Source organism: Hevea brasiliensis, chromosome 4, assembly GCF_030052815.1.
Source record: "Hevea brasiliensis isolate MT/VB/25A 57/8 chromosome 4, ASM3005281v1, whole genome shotgun sequence".
Taxonomy (NCBI): Eukaryota; Viridiplantae; Streptophyta; class Magnoliopsida; order Malpighiales; family Euphorbiaceae; genus Hevea; species Hevea brasiliensis.
This window is the reverse complement of record NC_079496.1, coordinates 6232543-6250775: the sequence shown is the minus strand read 5'-3', so window position 1 is coordinate 6250775 and position 18233 is coordinate 6232543. Positions and strand designations below refer to the sequence as shown.

Here is an 18233-nt window from a genome sequence, read left to right as displayed (position 1 = left end):
ATATCAATGTCATTTTTCAATGCGAAATGCAAACACACTCTATCTAATAAGAGTACTAGCTAGCTCATCTTTGGATAAATATGTAAAAAGTAATAATGAATATAGTAGTAATTTGTAATTATCAATAGAGTGAGACTATTGCTAATAACAGAATCTTAAAGAGAGGTAGAAGATCAAACATAAGAGTTCCTCCATGGTCTTGAAGGTATCGGAAACCAAAATCTTGTCATCTTCTGATACTCGTCGTTTTCGTTGTCTGATAATTCATAAAATAAGAACTGGGTCAATATTTTTTATGTACATATACTCTGAAAATTTTTTTCTTTTGTTGTATGCATTCCCAGCTGTTCTAGTTTCTCTACAATTCAAGCACATTTTTTTTTAAATAATTGTTTTTGAATTATTGGTTATTTAAAAAGACTACACAGCTTCAGGACAAAAACACCAAGACCTCTTAATTTAAAAAAATAATAATAATAGTAATAATAATAATCATGCATTTTATAAATTATTTAGTCAAGAAGAAACCAGTTAATTAAACAATTTAAAGTTGAAATTGTGCATGGCAGGTTAGGTTATCATTAGTTTAGCATATATAATTTTATGCAGGCAGGCCTGAAATATCACGTGCTTCCACCATGCCACTATGTCAAAAAGAAAAAAAAAAAAAAAGTAAATTAGGCTCAAATGATGCAGATAAAATTAGCCAGAAACTGTACTGAAGAACTAATGAGCCAACCTTTCCTTTCTTAATTATTTATCATCCTCTTTTATATTATTTTGTTCTGCAATTTTAAAAGCAATGTATTCAGAATAAAGCTGGGAGAGAGAAGAGCTCTTAGCTAGCTGTTACGATAAGTTCAATGGATTGAATACTTACCAAATCCGGAGCAACTGATAATGATGAATGGCCATTAGCATTTGGTGTGCTACCTCCTTTTGTCAAAGTCAATTTTGTGGGCTAATGATTTGCACAATTCTTTGTATACGTTTAATTTATAATTTTTTCCAATTCATAAAGCCAATTGGGTAACCCTTTTTGCCTTTCCTCTTTATTTTTATTTTTTTTATTATTTTTCTTTCGCAATTTGTACAAGTAACAATAATAATAATAATAATAATAATAATCTCCTCTAACCCTCTTGGAATTATTATACATGTACTATATTGTTGATTGTTAATGGTTAGTCACTTTCATTATTTTTTTTTCATGACCTTCGACTTAGTCATTGCTTAATTACTGTGTTATGCTTTGGATTTTGTCAAGCAATTGTAATTACAGCTAATTAATCCCAGGCAAAATTGTCGGTGATGGACTCTCACATAAGCAATTGTAATGAGATTTCTATATCTGATCAGCTGAATTAAATTCTATTAAATATATCTGAATTAATATAATAATTCTTATATTATAATTTAACTATTATATAATAAAAAGAATTGTCTATCACAAAACTTTTTTTCCTCTTTCTTTTATTGACAATAACTGCACTATCCAGAAGCTGGCAAAATCAACGTTATTCCCATATCAGCTAATTAATTACAAAGAATATATATATATTAAACCATTTTAATGAAAAAAAACAGAAATTATTAATAATTTTCAACACTTTTCATATCAGAGAATTTCACATCCTCCTACTTATGCTATTCTTTTTTTTTTTTTTTGGCTGCTCAACTGATTAATTAATGTTTTAAATTAAGCTTGTCTGTAAGCATTAATTATCACCTACAAATTAAACACCATTTAGGTGGTAGATGAAACAAAGTTGGAAATAATGAATTATATATTGGTGGAGGGATATGAAGAAAAATAATTTTACTTAGTAAAATGTGGAAGTTAGGAGTCAGTAATGTGTCACATTTTTTATTAAATTTATCTGTCAAGTTTCCCCTTTCTTTTCAAACATAAATGAAGAATATTTCTAAAAAAAAATTTGACAGCATGATTAATTTAAGAATGGAGGATCTCATCTCCTAACCACTGAGTCAAAGAGAGTTATCACGAGACTCAGTATTGATTTCCTGGAGAACCCTTCAATTCTTAAATTACTACTCAGTCAATTAAAGCATTGGAGAGAATTTGTAAAGTTATTCAAGTTTAATTTCGTCATAATAAAATCATTTATTCCTAAAATTTTACTTAAACAATCAATAAATGAAAGATAAAGTTCACTTTTTATTTTTAAATTAGAGGCTATTGTGTATTATAAAATATTTCAATAAATCTCTATAAAATTCGATGACAATGATCTTATTAAAATGATCTGTACATTATTTTATTATTATTTATTTATTTATTATCCTTATCAAGGAATAAACGAACCCACAACAAATGTGTAGAAAAAGAAAGGCATTATTTTATTATCATTTATCTTGTAGCCTTATCAAGATATACTTACTACCCGGCAAGATCACGAACTAAAACTTTATCTTAATTAATCAAGTAGTTCTTAACCAAGTCTCATTTGACAATTAACCAGTCGGTGGCGGTTCAACATACCAATTTATTCAACCAAGCCTAATTCGGCAGTTAAGTAGCCATCTGGCACCATAAAATCTTAATTATCTTACTTAATCAAGCCTAGTTTGACACTCAACCAACTTCTGCATTTGTTCGATCAGTCTTATCTTCTTTGATTTCGATTCTTTTCATTTATTTACTGCCTTTTATTCAGTGGGGAAAAAAAAATGTCAAGCATAATTAGGCTCTGGGCTTAAACCAACCCAAGAAGATAAAAGGACCCATTTAAAGAAGAAATAGAAGAAGCCCAAGTATAGCTGAAATGGGTTATCTAAGAAATGGTTACAACACATTGAAAAGTTAAATAATCTAGACTTCACAACAATACAATTTCCCTCTACATCTACCACCCTAGAATTACACTTAAGATTTACATTTAGTGAGGTTTATGTGAAGTAATTATCTCAAGCTCATATCAGGATCATCTTCATCATCAAATTCTGCTTCATTTGATGGCCTGATTTTCTTTACGTCTCTTGGTCCCATTGATGTTCTTCCCTTTTTTGGTTTCCCCCTAAACAAGTTTTTTGCGTGATCATTAATGCCTCAAAATTTTCCACACCTAAATATGGTGGATAGAAAGTGACTTGGTACTTACTGCCCATTAGCAGCTAAGGTTCCACCCTTAGACCGACCGGGACCAAAATCAGATCTTCCATCTGCAACAATGAAGAAAACATAAAAAAAATGGGATCTTATTCCTTGTATTTGCAAGGTTTTTTGCCATATGATCAACCAGGCTTACCATCACGTCCGAGTCCAAGTTCTTCAGCCTGAAGGTTAAGAAAACAAAGTAAATAAAAATATGTTATTAAATCAACCATCTCAATTCTCAACCACATGTACTTGTGAGAATCAACCAAATTTCATGGAATGCACGACTAATTTATAGCTAATAAATTGATACCCAAAAATACTGCCTATTTAATTGTCAATTTCTGAAAGACTCGCCCCAAGTATTTGTTGTAAGTCTCCTGAGCTTAAATAAACCACACTCTATACTAGTGAATAAAAATTTTCATATAATGAACACTTTGAATGTTAGCCACTTAGCATGAGACATTCATCCACAAAACAAAAACATGAAATATGAGCTCAGAGCATTTCCTCCAAACTTAATCTGTTAAGATTGAACTCTAGAAAACTCTAGACGTGAGTAATTACTCAATGCAAAACTTGCCTTCATTAAACATCAAATGTGGACCTCACACAAGAAAAACCTAGAGTTTTCAAGATAAGGGATTAGACTAAAAAAGCCTTTAAATCATTTTCTCCCCGGCAGCATGCCAGCATCAAACAATCTTGAGTTCATTTGTAAGACCACCATATGTTGCAAGGTCACATAAACAAATCGAAGGCCTCTACACTGATCAACAGTATCTAACAACTGATACATATGGTTCAAATTGTCAAATTATGATACTGGGATGCTGAAACACAAAGAAAAATATGAACAAATAAAAAAAAAAAATAAAAAAGAAGTGGAACACAATGGGAAATGAGAAGAAACTGTTCTGATGAGGCAGAAAATTTAACACATACTGCTGGCGAGGTAACCGATGACAATGAGAAAAGTCTATCTTCTGGCTGAAATTTCCTGGACCTTTTTACACTGCAAGATGAATTACATGTGAATTTTTGGTCATGTCGATGGAAAGTGATGAAACTAGATATTCAATTATGGAAATACAGAAGCCCTGTAGCAAATATGAGAACGTTAATGTTGTTTTATATGTGCTAGTTTCCATCTTAGCAAACCAAATGAAATTTGTAAATAGATATATCCATTACATGGAGAGAGAATGATAAACCAAACATGCATTAAATCACATAATTCAGAAGATGCCACCATTATTTTTATTCAGCAAAACTTTTCATAGTGAATCAAATTTTTATAATTTCAAGCTAACTGTCACCTGTAACAATATATACAAAATCCTACATTATTTGAAATTCTCTTATTTGTGCCGCTATCATCCATTTTTCTTTTTTACTTAAATACTTACCATTCCTGTATCACCAAAATTTTACTTGTTTCAGTTGCTTTAGCGTATTAATCATCTGTCAATATCTTCTATAGCTCAAAAAGAATCCCTTTCTCAACCAATCCCCAGTCAGCATTTATGCTATAGTTACGTCAAGTCTTCATTTCCCCTGAAATACCATTGTCGGGTAAAGGTACTTGGTTATGGGTATCTAAAACTTTGACCCTCAAGATTTGTGGGAAAATCTATGAATTTATGAAATAATGAAATCTGACCACCAGAAAATACTTGCATCCCCAAGGAATATAGACTATTAGTCTAATAAACTATATAACCAGAGTTTCATAGTTTCGGCCTCAGCATTCTCGCTATAATGCAATAAGCAATAACATTTATGTATCGGCAGAATTGATAATAAAGATCAAGGAAGCAGACACAGAACTTCAATGTAAATTACAAGCTTAAGGATTACACACACTCGCACAAATATATCTCATATGTATAACAAGTAAAAAGTGAATAAAGAGGAATACCCAAGCATAGAATAAGTGTATGTGAAACGATTTAAGCAAGTTTTGACTGATTTCACCCTGAATTTCGCCTCTACTTTTACATGTCCAATTTCTTCCTACCAAAATCTTGATTTCTCAATAAGGAACTTAATAAATTGAAGTTATTAAATAAAATGACTTCCTCTGTTATGCATTCCAACCAATTCTCCCATGATGTCAAACCAAAAGTAATTTGCATCAGTGAAAACATTCACGCAAAGAAACAATGAATGCACAAACCAAGAAATGATAATATTAGGAAACACCAAAAATCCCAAAAGGAATTACTTTGTAGTGCTCTTCGATGAAGATAGAAACCCTTCAAAACCTTTGAGAACATTCCCAAAATGGCCTGAATCTTGCAAATAGCTTGTCTCTAACTCATACACCTACACAATTAAAAGCACAATCTCAAGCTCAACAGAGAGGTAAACGATTTTTGTTCAGTGGAGTTAAATTTTCGAAGTTTTTAGAGAGAAATACAAGATAAGTATCAAAATTGTTCTCTTATTCGATTTTCGTTCAGTTTCAAAGAAATCACCTGTTTCTCAATGTTACGGAGCTCTTCACGAAGCTTCTCTCTCTTGCCCATGAGAGAGGCGAGCATGGCCGCCGGATTAGAGCCGCTTCTTTGCCCTGAAGACATAATTTTTGGGGCGCCAAGCGACAGAATCAGCGAAATTAAGAGACAATTAAGGAAAAACAAGTTCTCTTGGCATTCGAGTAAATTGAATTTTCTCGGGAATTGAGAAAACGGTGAAGGATAAGACTTTTGTGTGGGAAAATTGGGGGTTTTAGAACGGTTACCTTCGGATTCCATATTGGCGCGGAATTTGAAGTCCCGAGAAAGCCCCGCAGCTCGTGAACCGTTGAAACTTTAATATTTTTCTTTAAAAAAATTAGGGAAATTGAAAATTTGCTTCGGTTTCTCTATGCCAACGGCACGCACTCACTTTTGTAGGCTGTGCTGGGGAGTAACGTAAACAAGACAAAGGAGATATTTGCCTTAGCACGTGTAAGTTTTCCACCGGCTAAGAGATAGGATAAGTATTGGAGGGGGATTTAATCAGTAAGTTTTGGCTCTAGATATTATCGGATGCTGCTAAACATGAGAAATCAATGAAAAAAATTTAATTTTTTTTTATTTAAAAAAAATTATTTAAAAAATATGTAAAAAATAATATAGTTATATAAAAATTGAATTAATTTCTTTAACAAAATCAATTTCTCCATCATACTTGAGTAATTTTCACTCATTAATTTTAGTTATTATTTAAAAAAAAAATAATTTTAGTTATTGATTATAACAATAATATTTTATTCAACAATATGTCTAATTTTTTTTAAACATTCATAAATATCACTAAAAAAACAAATTTATTATTTTAAAGTCTAAAATGTCTAATTGCACTCCAAAATCTGTCCAAAAATATTTTAGAACAACTTTAATTACCTAAAAAAAAGCAGCATAATTTTTATTTTTTTTTATTAATTTTTTAGCTTGTGAAAATTGGTAAATCTAATTCATATTTATGCTGTCAAAATGAATAATTCCCAAGTTTCTCTATGTACTTATTTAAATTTTAATTAGTAATTAAATTAGTAATCTATGTATTTATTATTTCTTATCATGGTAGAGTTCTAGAAAGTTTCTCTGTAATTCTATAAATTCCTAACCCTATAACTAATCTTATTTATGTAGGAAATTCAACTTAGATGCATGAATGTGAGGATTGGAAACATAAAATTTGAGGGAGTTTTAAATTTTAAGAAAGGTATTTAAGTTCAATAACAATACCGACAAAATATCCAAATTTGTAATAATTAATTATAATGATTTTAATTATACTAAAATTAAAATGGAATGAGTTTATAAAAAAAAATTAAAATTGAATAATCTTTCTATAATAACTTATAAAATTAAGTGATTGATTTTGAGTGAAAATTATCCAAATTCTGCATGAAAGTTTAAATCATATATGTGGAACGCTAATGATTTCTTTTAGGAATGTCAATGACTAAAATATTTTATAAAATTATCTTATTTAAATTTTAATTTCATAATATGAATTTATTTTAAATCTAATAAAAATTTATCTTCAACTATTTAAATCTGTTTTAAATATGATTATTGTAATTTATTTAATTTTATGAATTTTAATTGAAAATTTATATAAAAAATTATTTTTTAATAATTTATATTTTAAAATTTTAATAATTTTATAAAATATTTTAATTTTATTTCATATAAAATAAAAAATATAAAAATTTATAAATATTATTATAAAAATATATATTTTATATATGAAATTTAAATTTGATTTGTAAATATTAAACTTATATTTAAATTTATTTTAAATTTAATTATATATTATTTAAACTTATTTTATTAGATTCATCAAATCAAATCAAATACTCCAAAAAAACTCGATGGTTGCCATCCAAATAGACCGTAATGTGTCAAGGCTGGTTGACGTCAATCTTCGCCAGATGATGCACCGTAACTCACCGGACAATACTTCGGCTCATTGTCAAATGGACGCGATTTCTTCTTCTGTTGCTTTCCTTTCCCAAAACAGTGGGGTTTTAGTCTGTCTCATTATTTTATTATGTAATATTATTTTATTTTATTTTCATTTTTTTTCCCTCTCAGTCTATTTCTCCTCCCACCACTTTCTACTGTTTTTCTCTCCTAAAAAAATACTCTCTCTCTCTCTCTCTCTCTCTCTCTCTCTCTCTCTCTCATGGCGACTGCGGCTTTCAGAGGGGTAAGTCTCTCCTTCTCTCTCTCTGTCTACTTTGTTAAGATCTGACTGTTCTGCTTTTTTGTTGTATAAATAATTTTATCTAGTCTCTTTGTGTTTCCATGTTGATTCTGATTTATTAACTTGTAGTTTTGGGTGCAATATTTCTCATTCTAATCGGTTTCAAAGTAATTACTTCAAGTTTCGATTTAATTACTTCTATAAAATTCTGTATTTTGCTGGATTGCTTTCGTATCCCTTCCTCCCTCACCTTTTGAGTTTCTTATTTACTAATTTATGTGCTGGATTTGTAATTTGTTGATATGTGGAGTCATGATTGATGGGAAAATCTGATTTTTCCTTTTTTTTATTTTTTTTATTTTTTATGTGATTGTCTGATTGAATTGTAAGAGAGAACTTGCAATTTGAGTAATTGATCTATCTAGTTTACTGGATGATAGTTGCATGTTGGCTCAGTGAAGCAAATTAATCATAATATATATACATGCCGTTTGGATTGTAATTGGAATAATGAATCCAATATCCACAGTTGGTTGGTTCTTAAAATGATGTATTGAGAAATGCATCAAGAGAATTGCAAGTAGATTTTTACACTTTATTGCAATCTCAGATGAAGTGATATATTTATCCCTATTATGAAGAGAAATCCTTTACCTTGGGAAAGCTTGGATCACAATGCTTACATGCATGTATTTATTTCACATGTGTCATTGGCAATTTGTGCATTGTTGTTTGTCTTATGCAGAACAAATTTCATAATGGAGAAAATAATGATTTTATGCCAATGATTGCAAATCCTCCTTGCTGGTCGCCATATGGTTTCAGTGTATGAGTACAATTTTGAAAGTTGATTAGTGCATGTACTAACTGCTTCTTTTTTCCTTGCTAGGCAAATGCTTCTTCTGGCATGGGTGTTTCTGACCACAGCAAAGCCACATACCTAGAACTGCAGAGAAAGAAGGTGCACCGTTATGTGATCTTTAAGATTGATGAGAAGAAAAAAGAGGTTGTGGTTGAGAAGACTGGAGGACCAGCTGAGAGCTATGATGATTTTTCTGCTTCCTTGCCTGAGAATGATTGTCGATATGCTGTCTATGACTTTGATTTTGTGACTTCCGAGAATTGCCAGAAGAGCAAGATCTTCTTCATTGCATGGTTAGTTTCTTTCTTAAGATGGATGCTATTTCATTAGAATACTGCAGTTGTAGTTTAATCTGTTTTATGTGTGTATGCATGTCTTTTTTTAGTTATCAATTCTTGAATTCTTCCTCAAATGAGTTGCTGAAATTTAGTACTGTGTTTCCTATTCAAATCCCTTGTTGCTTTTATAGTTATCCTTGTTTCTTGTCCAAGTAACAGTTGATACTCTTTTTGTCTGAGCATCTGGTGTCCTTTTGTTCTTTGACCTCCCATGTTTGATGTAATCCATTTGGATTAATTTTAATGGATGTGTTTTCTTTCAAATTTTATATGCCTTATGAAATGATTGGCAGTTTTTAGGAAGTGGTGAACAACCATGCCATTTTGTATCTACTTTTGGTACTTCGTCCTTTTGTGTTTTGGGGGATGTTTCAAGGTTTGGGCTGTTTCCAGCTTTGTTTGTTCAACTTTTTCTAGGGCCAGCCATTGAGCCTGGTGTTCCACAGGAAGAGGGATGGGAGGTAGTCAATTTCGTTTGCTCATCTCATTTGCACCTTCTTAGGATATTTGATAACAATTTTTTGTTTTAATTATTTTCTTTTGGTAACATTCTGGAATGCAAGGCAAACACTTGCTCGTTGAACTACTAGCACAATGGCAAACTTTTTGGTCCTTGAGCTAATTTTTTGGGATTAAGGCTTAGTTGTTGTTGTTGAGCTAGATTATCCTAAATTCTTATCAAGAGCAGAGCATCCTTGAGTGGTCCTTTGGAGTTCAGCAAACGAATGCTGTCACGGGGGAATGCTTCTTTTGGATCTATCTTAGCAGTCATGAACATGCTACCTCTGTTCTTCTTTTTCTCTTTTCCATACTTTCTTTGTGTATGAGATTGGTCTCAGTGTTGTAGTTTATCCTTTTCTGGTTGCATGACTTTCTGATTTTATTTTGGCGTTTCTCTCTCCTATTGGGAAAGATTTAGTCAAGGACATGATTGTGTTATGGCATTCAATATAGTTACTCTAATGCAAAGTGTATCTGTGAGGAAATTTGTTTCAGTCTATCTATGGGTTCATAAAGTGGACATATAGGCTTTTATTTTTGTTGCGTGGACTTGTGACTTGATTCAGTACTAATGAATGATGTAATTTAATGTAACATCTTTTGGTGCTTCTGTTACTGCTATATCCAACAATCAGATTATTTGCTATAATTTCAAATCCAATTTCTTCTTTTAGGTCTCCTTCGGTGTCTCGCATTCGTGCAAAAATGCTTTATGCAACTTCCAAGGACAGGTTCAGAAGAGCACTGGAAGGCATCCATTATGAAATCCAGGCAACTGACCCAACTGAGATGGATCTTGAGGTACTCAAGGACCGTGCACACTAAGCACTCTCTGGATCAGAAGTGTTTCAAATCTTGAGAAGAACATGTGCAACCTGGAGGAAATTCCTTTCTTGCTTCAATTAGCTGTGGATTGCTTCTCATATATCGCTGTCACAGAGTACATGTAGCTTAATTGTATAAATAATCGACACCTGAGAAGGCTGATCGGGAGTTCGTAGGTATGGACAAATTTGAGCTCCTTATTGCCATGATGCTTCTTAGCTGATGTCGGATACGGTTATGCATGTTAATTGTTAATCATCTTTCTGTTGACTAATCAGTTTTTTTTTTTTTAAGATAGAAAAAATTCATTGAAAATATGCTTTCAGGACATAAAAAGGGCGCCCAGGCCTAAAAAATGGTACCTCGCAAGAACCCCGCATTTATGATAATAAGGTCTAGAGCCCCCGAGCCCACCAAACATCTGAGCAAGCTTACAACAATAAAAGACTTCAAGCCTATCAGGGAAACCTAGCAAGCAAGGTAGGAACCTGACCCAGATTTGCAGAAGCTCCTTCAAGCAGGTGTGCAGCGCGGTTTACACAGCAGCAAAACACAGCAACCATGGGTAGACTTCAAAAGCACCAAGAAGCTCAGCTGGAACATGCATGCCTCCATAGCATAGCAAAAAGTAAGCCAGAAACCAACAAAACCAAGAGAAGCCCGAAGCCAGGACGCCTAAGAGGGGAAGAATCAAGCTAACAGTAATCGGAGCACAACAAGGGAACGTAAGAAAGGGTTTTAACCCCTGCAAACAAAATCTTTGGGCCAAGTATATAGAAATGAAAAGTAGGATTGAAGAAGGGGGCTAAGGCGGATTGCGAAGTAGAGCCCTTCTGCTGTATAGCCTTTGAGAGATTGGATGCTTAAGGAGGTGACATCGATAACGTCTCCAAGGGATACTTTGCCAATAAACGATGACAAACAATAGAACTGAATGCCCTCCAACAATCAAAAGTAGCTCAAGCAATCCCAAAATAAACAGGCTCCAAAATCCTTTGCAGAGTATAGGGTCATTTGCATCGGGCTAAAATTTGTCGTAGAATCTCAAAGCAAAGAGCGAGAAAGCAGACCCACTTAAAACTCTCACTAAATCACCTTTGGTCTACACAAAAAGGATCTCAAAAATTATATATAACCACCCAACGGTGAGAGGAAAAATCTACTCGCTGGATAGGAAAATGATGGTCTTCTCTTACTCTGAGGGACGGAGGAAAGCCGCTAGACGACAAAGGCAAGGAAAGAAAAAAAATCAGAGAGAACTCTAAAACTTTAAGCATTCATTTGTTAAAAAAAAAAAAAAAAAAAATCATTATCAAGTTTTGCTTCTTGAGTTAGACGTTCGGATTATTTTGTCATTTTGTTTAGAAAGTCACATTATTTGGAGCGATTCTGCCGACCTATAAAAAAATACAGGAATCTGGATGAAAATAGTTTGTCGGCTGCAAATCTCGGATATAAAATTGTTAGTCCCGCATTACTGCTACTCTTCGGCCCATGCGACTGCAAGGCGCGGTTAAGATTATCATATTTAAATATAAATTTGTTTTACATATATAATATAAAAGAGAGGTTATTTGAATTTGGTTTTTGTTTATATGGATGATGTGGTTATTTCTTTCAAGAGTAGAAAGTTATCTAACTTCATAAAATTTATATATTATATTATAATTGTTTTATAAAAATACATTAAATTAGTATAAAAATTAGACCCTCAATTTTAGGAAAACTACATTTTGGGCATTTAAAAAAATGTCATAATATATTAAATTATTTTATAAAAAAAATGATATCATTTTATATTTTTTTAGACTTTGATAATCTAATTAATATATATATATATATAAATATTTTCTATAAAACATATTTTTTATATGGAAATTATTTTTTAGAAAATTAATAAAATTTTAATTAATATGTTAATAGATTATTTAAATTTTTTTTATAAATTTAAATTTTTTTATCAGATACATTATTTTAAATTGATAAAATGAATGATGTTCTTTATTTTATGTATTGTTAAATTTAAATAATGCAATTTATTATTATTAATTAAATATAATACTTTATTATTATTAATGAGTTATGACGCATAACTTATGGCTAAGACTTCTCCTGGTTAAAATTTCGTAGCTCATGTCTCGTCAGGTGCTTATTTGCAACGGAATCATTTTTATATTTTCTAAAAGAAGATCTAATAGAATGACTGAGCTTTCGAAGTAAGTCAGTCCAGAATAGGAAAAATACGGTGATTGGTGATATGAAATGAATCATGGCGTCTAAGCAAAGCAAAAAATTATTGTGTGAAAATAAATAAATATACACACAGGTCATTACATAGGTGAAGGATTTTGACGCAAAGCCTTGAATCTAATTCAAATTCTAATTCTTATCATTGAAATAATAGCTGTCAAGTGTAAACTGAAGTACCATCACTATTCTTTAGCTCGCCAAGCCAACAGAGTGGATTCTTTCCCTTGAATCCGTGAAATAAACAAGTTCATAGCATCCAACGTCCCTTCAAAAGCAGCTTGATTCTACCATAAACGAGATGCCCATTTTGTAAAGTTAAATAAAGCTCCCATCCATGTGACTTTTCTGCTTGTTAATGGTTTTTTCTCTTTAGTTTCCTTGGGTGAAAATATTTGGTGAATGGTCCAAATGAAAGCAACCTTTTATTAACCTAACGAAGAGCTTATCGTCCTTTCTCTATACTGTACATTATCCGGATTCCGTAGCATATCCATTATCCTCGCCATCGCCAATTGCTTCCTCTCAAAGTAATGATATATGTCAATTTAGGGGCAAAATTAGAAATTTAATTTTTTAAATGGTATATTTTTTAAAATAAAAAATTTTCTTATTAAAAATTGAATAAAATTTATATAAAAGCGAAAGTTTAAAAAAAAAATTATTAAAAGGACAAATAATGTTATTTTTAATAAAATTTAAAGGTAAAATATCGATTTTCTGTAAATTAATTTAAAATATAGAAATACAATAATTATCTTTTATTTAATTAATATCTCGATTTTAAATATAAAATGTTTATGAGATTCAGAATAAATAATAAAATAAAATTTCAATCGATGGTAAAAGGTCGAGGGCGAAGATTGACGTGTCCACATCTGTAGCCGTAGTACGGAAATTAATAAAGGGTAAAACTAGTAATTTCCCAGAGCGACCGACCTGTTTCCAATCCAACAGCTCCATGTGTAAATTACAAATGTTTCCAGCCGTTAGATCTCATAACGTGTGAAATTCCTATTGGTTAGTCCCCATTGTTCGAATATTCCAAAAAACATTCTCCCCCCTCGCTTAAGGAAAGAATAGGAAACCCACCGAGCACTGCCATAAGTAGCTGGCAACAGAAATAACCAACCCAAAAAACAGAGCAGAGCAAAGCAATGAGCGAAGCTTTAAACAGAGACTACCTAATCTGTGACGAGATCGGCCGTGGACGTTTCGGCACCGTTTTCAGATGTACCTCTCGTGCTACTGGTAACTCTTTCGCCGTCAAGTCTATCGATAAGAGCCTTACATCCGGTGACTCCCTCGACGCCCAATGCCTCCTCTCCGAACCAAAGATTCTCCACCTTCTCTCGCCTCATCCTCACGTAATCCAACTCTACAACCTCTATGAAGACGAATCGTACCTTCACATGGTAATGGACTTGTGCTCCGGTCAGGATCTTCACAATTTAATCATCTCCAATGGCGTTGTTCCCGAGGCGGAGGCCAGACTGCTCTTTATACAGCTGATGAAAGCCGTTTCCCACTGCCACAAGTACGGCGTCGTTCACCGCGACATCAAGCCGGATAACATTTTGCTCGACTCTTTAAATTCGGTGAAGTTAGCAGATTTTGGTTCCGCTGAGGTGGTTATGGAAGGGGAGATGATTAATGGTGTTGTAGGGACGCCGTACTACGTGGCGCCGGAGGTTTTGGTGGGGAGAGAGTACGGGGAGAAGGTAGATATTTGGAGTGCTGGTGTGGTGTTGTATATTTTGTTAGCCGGCTTTCCGCCATTCTACGGTGAAACGGCAGAGGAGATTTTTGATGCGGTTTTGAGAGGGAACTTGAGGTTTCCTGTTAGAGCTTTCCACGGCGTGTCGTCGGCTGTTAAAGATCTGCTAAGGAGGATGCTTTGTAGAGATGTTTCCAAGAGGCTCTCCGCCGAACAAGTTTTAAGTAAGTGCTTCTCAACTGACCCTAATTTTGTAAAATTAAAGCAATCAAAATGCAGATTTCATCATATTTTTTTTTTTAAGTTTGGTATATTCTTAATTGTAATATATATTAATTGTGGTGGGTGTGTGTTTATGCAGGGCATCCATGGATAACAAATGGAGGAGGATGAAGAGTGCAGAACAAGAAGCTCAAGCTCCTAGCTTAGAATACATATGCTTGTATAGTAGACGGAATGGCATCCGTATGCACAGAGTGTGTGTCCAAATAGTTTTTTAATTTTAGGAATATGCTTGTTGATTTGGTAGAAGAAGAGAAGAAGCAAGATTTTGTACAAATGAGGTGTTTTTTTTTTTTTTTTAAAAATAATGATGTATGTATATAAAATGTGCAATGCAGATATGGAATTTTGTAATATTATGATTGCTCATTGTTTGAAGAATCTTTAACGGGTAATGACAATTATACATCCCTAATTGATTACCTACTGAAATAGTTGTGTCTGGTGGAGTGGACCTAGTGTCATAAATGAGTAAAGCAATTTATGAATTATTCTGACTCAATTTATTAAATATCTAAATTTGAAATAATTATTTTAGCTCAAGCCAAGGAGTTAACTTTTAATACTTGTAATATTAATTTGAATGGCTCACAAGTAATATAAAAAGAAATCAAAAATTACTTGGTTAAGGAAATGTGTGTTTTATGATTATTTGATTTAAAATAAAATAAAATAATTTTATTATGAAAAATAAAGTGATTTAATAAAATTTTATAATTCATCTTATTATATTTTTATAAAATAATATTTTTTATTTAAAGTAGTCAATTATAAAAATTTTATTAAATGAAAAAAATAATTTTTTTAATATTTTATGTCGCAAGGGTTTTTGCGGTCGCTTGGACGAGTTCTCACCGAAGTGGGAAAAGTGAGGAGTCGCCACTTTAATTTTGAGGGAAATTAAAGAAAATCATTTGTAAAAGTAAATTAAGAAAGTAACAACTTCGAAAACAGAGATTCTAGGTTCGGAATCCGTATACAAGTGGGGAAGGTGTTAGGCACCCCATCTCATTCCTCAACGAGGGTAAGCAGATTTAACATTGTGTTCTTCATAAATTAAAATTGGTAATTAGAGTGGTTGGAGTGACGATGTTAATCCTTCATATGGATAAAAGAAAAATTTTATATTCCATTATTCAGGGCTGCCCAAGAACACTAGTACTTGATATGACCCTTAGTGAGTAGGAGTTGTGTCGTGGATTTTTATTTAGGAATAACTTTGTATATTGAAGTTATGATATTTTAATTTGGATTTTAGTTAAGAGAATCCAGGTAAGAAATTTCTCCCGATCCTTTGATTTATTTTGTTAAGAGTTTGAGCGAGAGATTTCGGATAAAAACTTTTCTCCGATCTCCACATATTTTATTAAGATTTTTTTTTCTGAGAATCGGGTAAGAACTCTCCCTCGATCTCTTAAATTATTCTGTTTAAAATTTGAGTGAAGGATCTAGGATAAGAATTCTCCTCTGATTTCTACGTATTTTAGATTTTGGTTGAGAATCGGGTAAGAATTCTCCCCCGATCTCTTAAAGTATTCTGTTAAATATTTAAGTGAAGGATCTCGGATAAGAACTCTCCTCCGATCTCCACATATTTTAAGATTTTGGTTGAGAATCGGGTAAGAACTCTCCCCCGATCTCTTAAAGTATCCTGTTAAAAATTTAAGTGAAGGATCTCGGATAAGAACTCTCCTCCGATCTCTACATATTTTAAGATTTTGGTTGAGAATCGAATAAGGACTCTCTCCCGACCTCTTAATATATTATGTTTTTTTTAAAAAAAAAAAAAAATTAAACCGAGCTCGGGTAAGGACTCTCCCCCGAACTCTTAATGTGTTATGTTAAAAATTAGATTGAGTTCGGGTAAGAACTCTTCCCCGAACTCTTAAGGTGTTTATCGGAATTGCATTTTATAAGAACTATGAACTAAAGATTCTGGTGACCGAGGGTGCAAGAAACCCCTGCCAAACTTTTCCTGACCCACTGAGCCTTATAACTAGAGAGTGGATGCAAGACCGAACTTCTCACCGATCTCTTATGTGATCGCCTTATCAGAATTCTTTGATTGGCGATATCCGATCTCTTTTAATCACTAGTCGGGGATCCGATCCTATCTCGATTCCCACTCTATTATGTTATCACCTGGGCTCGTTTCGTAGCCCGACCTCATAACTTATTTGTTTGACCTACTATTCGACCTTTTGTTACACCTATCCTTTTATCAGTTTTATTTGATTGAAAACTCTCATATCGAAATACCCCTGCCTACGTCCTTTTGAGTATTTATAAGTTACCTGTGAGTTGAACGTCTACTCTTGAAGGAAATGAAAACTAAATGATGATAAATGAAATTTGCAAATGAAATAGAAGACATAGGAAATAACTATTGGCTTGGACAATCTATTTTGAGATTTTAGTGCAACTGGATATAGAAGAAATTTTAAAGGAAAGCTGGAGAAAATAAACAAGGGTATTCGACAAAATAATAGTTTAGACGCTTACCTGCGGGAAGTTGAGGAGACGGATGGAATGAATCCGGAATCCACAAATCTTGTAGAGGTGAAAGCTGAAGGCCGAAAGACTAGTACTTACTCGAAGTAACGGGAACCAGGTCGGAATGAAGTTGAGCTTGGAGAGTAATGTACTGATATTAGGGCGGTGAGGATGAAACTGGACGAAAGTGGTTTTACAGAGTAATTAACAGGCACTGAAAATGAAAATTTCAGTGTTCAGAATTCCTTTGATGAAGATCCTTAAGAAAACTGGTTTCTAAAGTTTCTCAACACTACGAAAGCTCAGAATGGCAAAGTAGCAAGATTGAATCAAATTTCAGAGTCTTTCCACTATAATCTCCATCACCTTTTTTTTTGTCCGTCCTCTCTACAGTATTGCATGCAGGTATTTATAGGGAACGGGTGCCTATAATGAAGGGTCATGATCTCACCAAGGGGAGACGGAGGGTTCAGATTCAAAAGGACATAACTGATGTTTAGGAATTAAAGAGAATCAAGATGGAGGGCTGGGATCCCGTTCAGAATATCCGCCCTGTCTTCTTTTAATCCAGCGGCTCAGGGTCTTGCCTTACAAGATGGATCCGAAGGCTGGTAATAAAAAGCGCCGAACCTGTCATCTGCTTTTTGATACAAGGGCTCCGAGTCTGTCCTTACAATTATGATCATTAGTAGAGATCGAGATGTACAGGACTGCCATAACTATTTTGGCGTCTATCAGCTAGGTAGGCATTTCTGCAAATGAGGCGTGTGGTGAAGATTTGATCACGCCTGCAATGCTTTAACTAACTCGGCTCTGATTATAAAGAGAGTTGATTGAACGTTATTTAATCTCTCCGTGCTTTTCGATCTCTATTTCTTCCGATCTCCCTATTATGACCCTCTCTTTTTTTGATCTCTCTCATATCTGGTCCCCCCTTATTTCCCGATCTCTCCCATTGTAGATTTTTCCTTTTCATCTGACTTGCCTTAGTGAAAGCAATTAATTCCTCAGTTAACGATGCATCCACTTCGGTTTCTTTATGCAATAAATGCCCAGGCCCTATATATATGCACTTATGGGAAATCCCCTTCACACTTCAATTTTCCTCCTCCAGTTTTTTTTTCAATGCTCCATTTCTCCAAT

General features: G+C 33.1%; 3 protein-coding genes across 4 annotated transcripts; 2 read left to right on the top strand and 1 right to left on the bottom strand.

Moving 5' to 3' along the window:
• Positions 1 to 2778: 2778 nt before the first annotated feature.
• Positions 2779 to 6031, bottom strand: LOC110659501 (uncharacterized). Of its 2 annotated transcripts, XM_021817457.2 has the most exons (7): positions 5868 to 6031; positions 5602 to 5696; positions 5349 to 5449; positions 4067 to 4136; positions 3270 to 3297; positions 3123 to 3183; positions 2779 to 3038 (listed from the first exon to the last, which is right to left on the bottom strand). In XM_021817457.2, exons 1-7 carry the CDS (start codon positions 5878 to 5880, stop codon positions 2924 to 2926), a joined length of 483 nt encoding a protein of 160 aa, XP_021673149.1. In that variant the 5' UTR covers positions 5881 to 6031; the 3' UTR covers positions 2779 to 2923. The 2 variants fall into 2 exon arrangements, with proteins under 2 accessions (XP_021673149.1, XP_021673150.1); XM_021817458.2 differs by lacking the exon at positions 5868 to 6031 and having other exon boundaries at positions 5602 to 5861.
• Positions 6032 to 7677: 1646 nt separating this feature from the next.
• Positions 7678 to 10625, top strand: LOC110659502 (actin-depolymerizing factor). The gene is made up of 3 exons (XM_021817459.2): positions 7678 to 7828; positions 8715 to 8980; positions 10201 to 10625. Exons 1-3 carry the CDS (start codon positions 7805 to 7807, stop codon positions 10349 to 10351), a joined length of 441 nt encoding a protein of 146 aa, XP_021673151.1. The 5' UTR covers positions 7678 to 7804; the 3' UTR covers positions 10352 to 10625.
• Positions 10626 to 13695: 3070 nt separating this feature from the next.
• LOC110659503 (phosphoenolpyruvate carboxylase kinase 1-like) lies at positions 13696 to 14978 on the top strand. Its single transcript, XM_058145178.1, has 2 exons — positions 13696 to 14539; positions 14677 to 14978. The coding sequence occupies exons 1-2, from the start codon at positions 13756 to 13758 to the stop codon at positions 14706 to 14708; spliced, it is 816 nt and encodes a 271-aa protein (XP_058001161.1). The 5' UTR covers positions 13696 to 13755; the 3' UTR covers positions 14709 to 14978.
• The last annotated feature ends 3255 nt before the right edge of the window (positions 14979 to 18233 follow it).

What these genes read in the sequence shown, in the direction of transcription:
- LOC110659501 (XM_021817457.2), bottom strand. An exon ending in CATCGGTTACCTCGCCAGCA is followed by an intron (nt 3,298 to 4,066) that starts GTATGTGTTAAA and finishes CTTAACCTTCAG; the next exon opens with GCTGAAGAACTTGGACTCGG. An exon ending in ACCTTAGCTGCTAATGGGCA is followed by an intron (nt 3,039 to 3,122) that starts GTAAGTACCAAG and finishes AAACTTGTTTAG; the next exon opens with GGGGAAACCAAAAAAGGGAA.
- LOC110659502 (XM_021817459.2), top strand. Translation starts at nt 7,805, where the DNA reads ATGGCGACTGCGGCTTTCAGAGGG. An exon ending in CGACTGCGGCTTTCAGAGGG is followed by an intron (nt 7,829 to 8,714) that starts GTAAGTCTCTCC and finishes TTTCCTTGCTAG; the next exon opens with GCAAATGCTTCTTCTGGCAT. An exon ending in AAGATCTTCTTCATTGCATG is followed by an intron (nt 8,981 to 10,200) that starts GTTAGTTTCTTT and finishes TTCTTCTTTTAG; the next exon opens with GTCTCCTTCGGTGTCTCGCA.
- LOC110659503 (XM_058145178.1), top strand. Translation starts at nt 13,756, where the DNA reads ATGAGCGAAGCTTTAAACAGAGACTACCTAATCTGTGACGAGATCGGC. An exon ending in CTCCGCCGAACAAGTTTTAA is followed by an intron (nt 14,540 to 14,676) that starts GTAAGTGCTTCT and finishes GTGTTTATGCAG; the next exon opens with GGCATCCATGGATAACAAAT.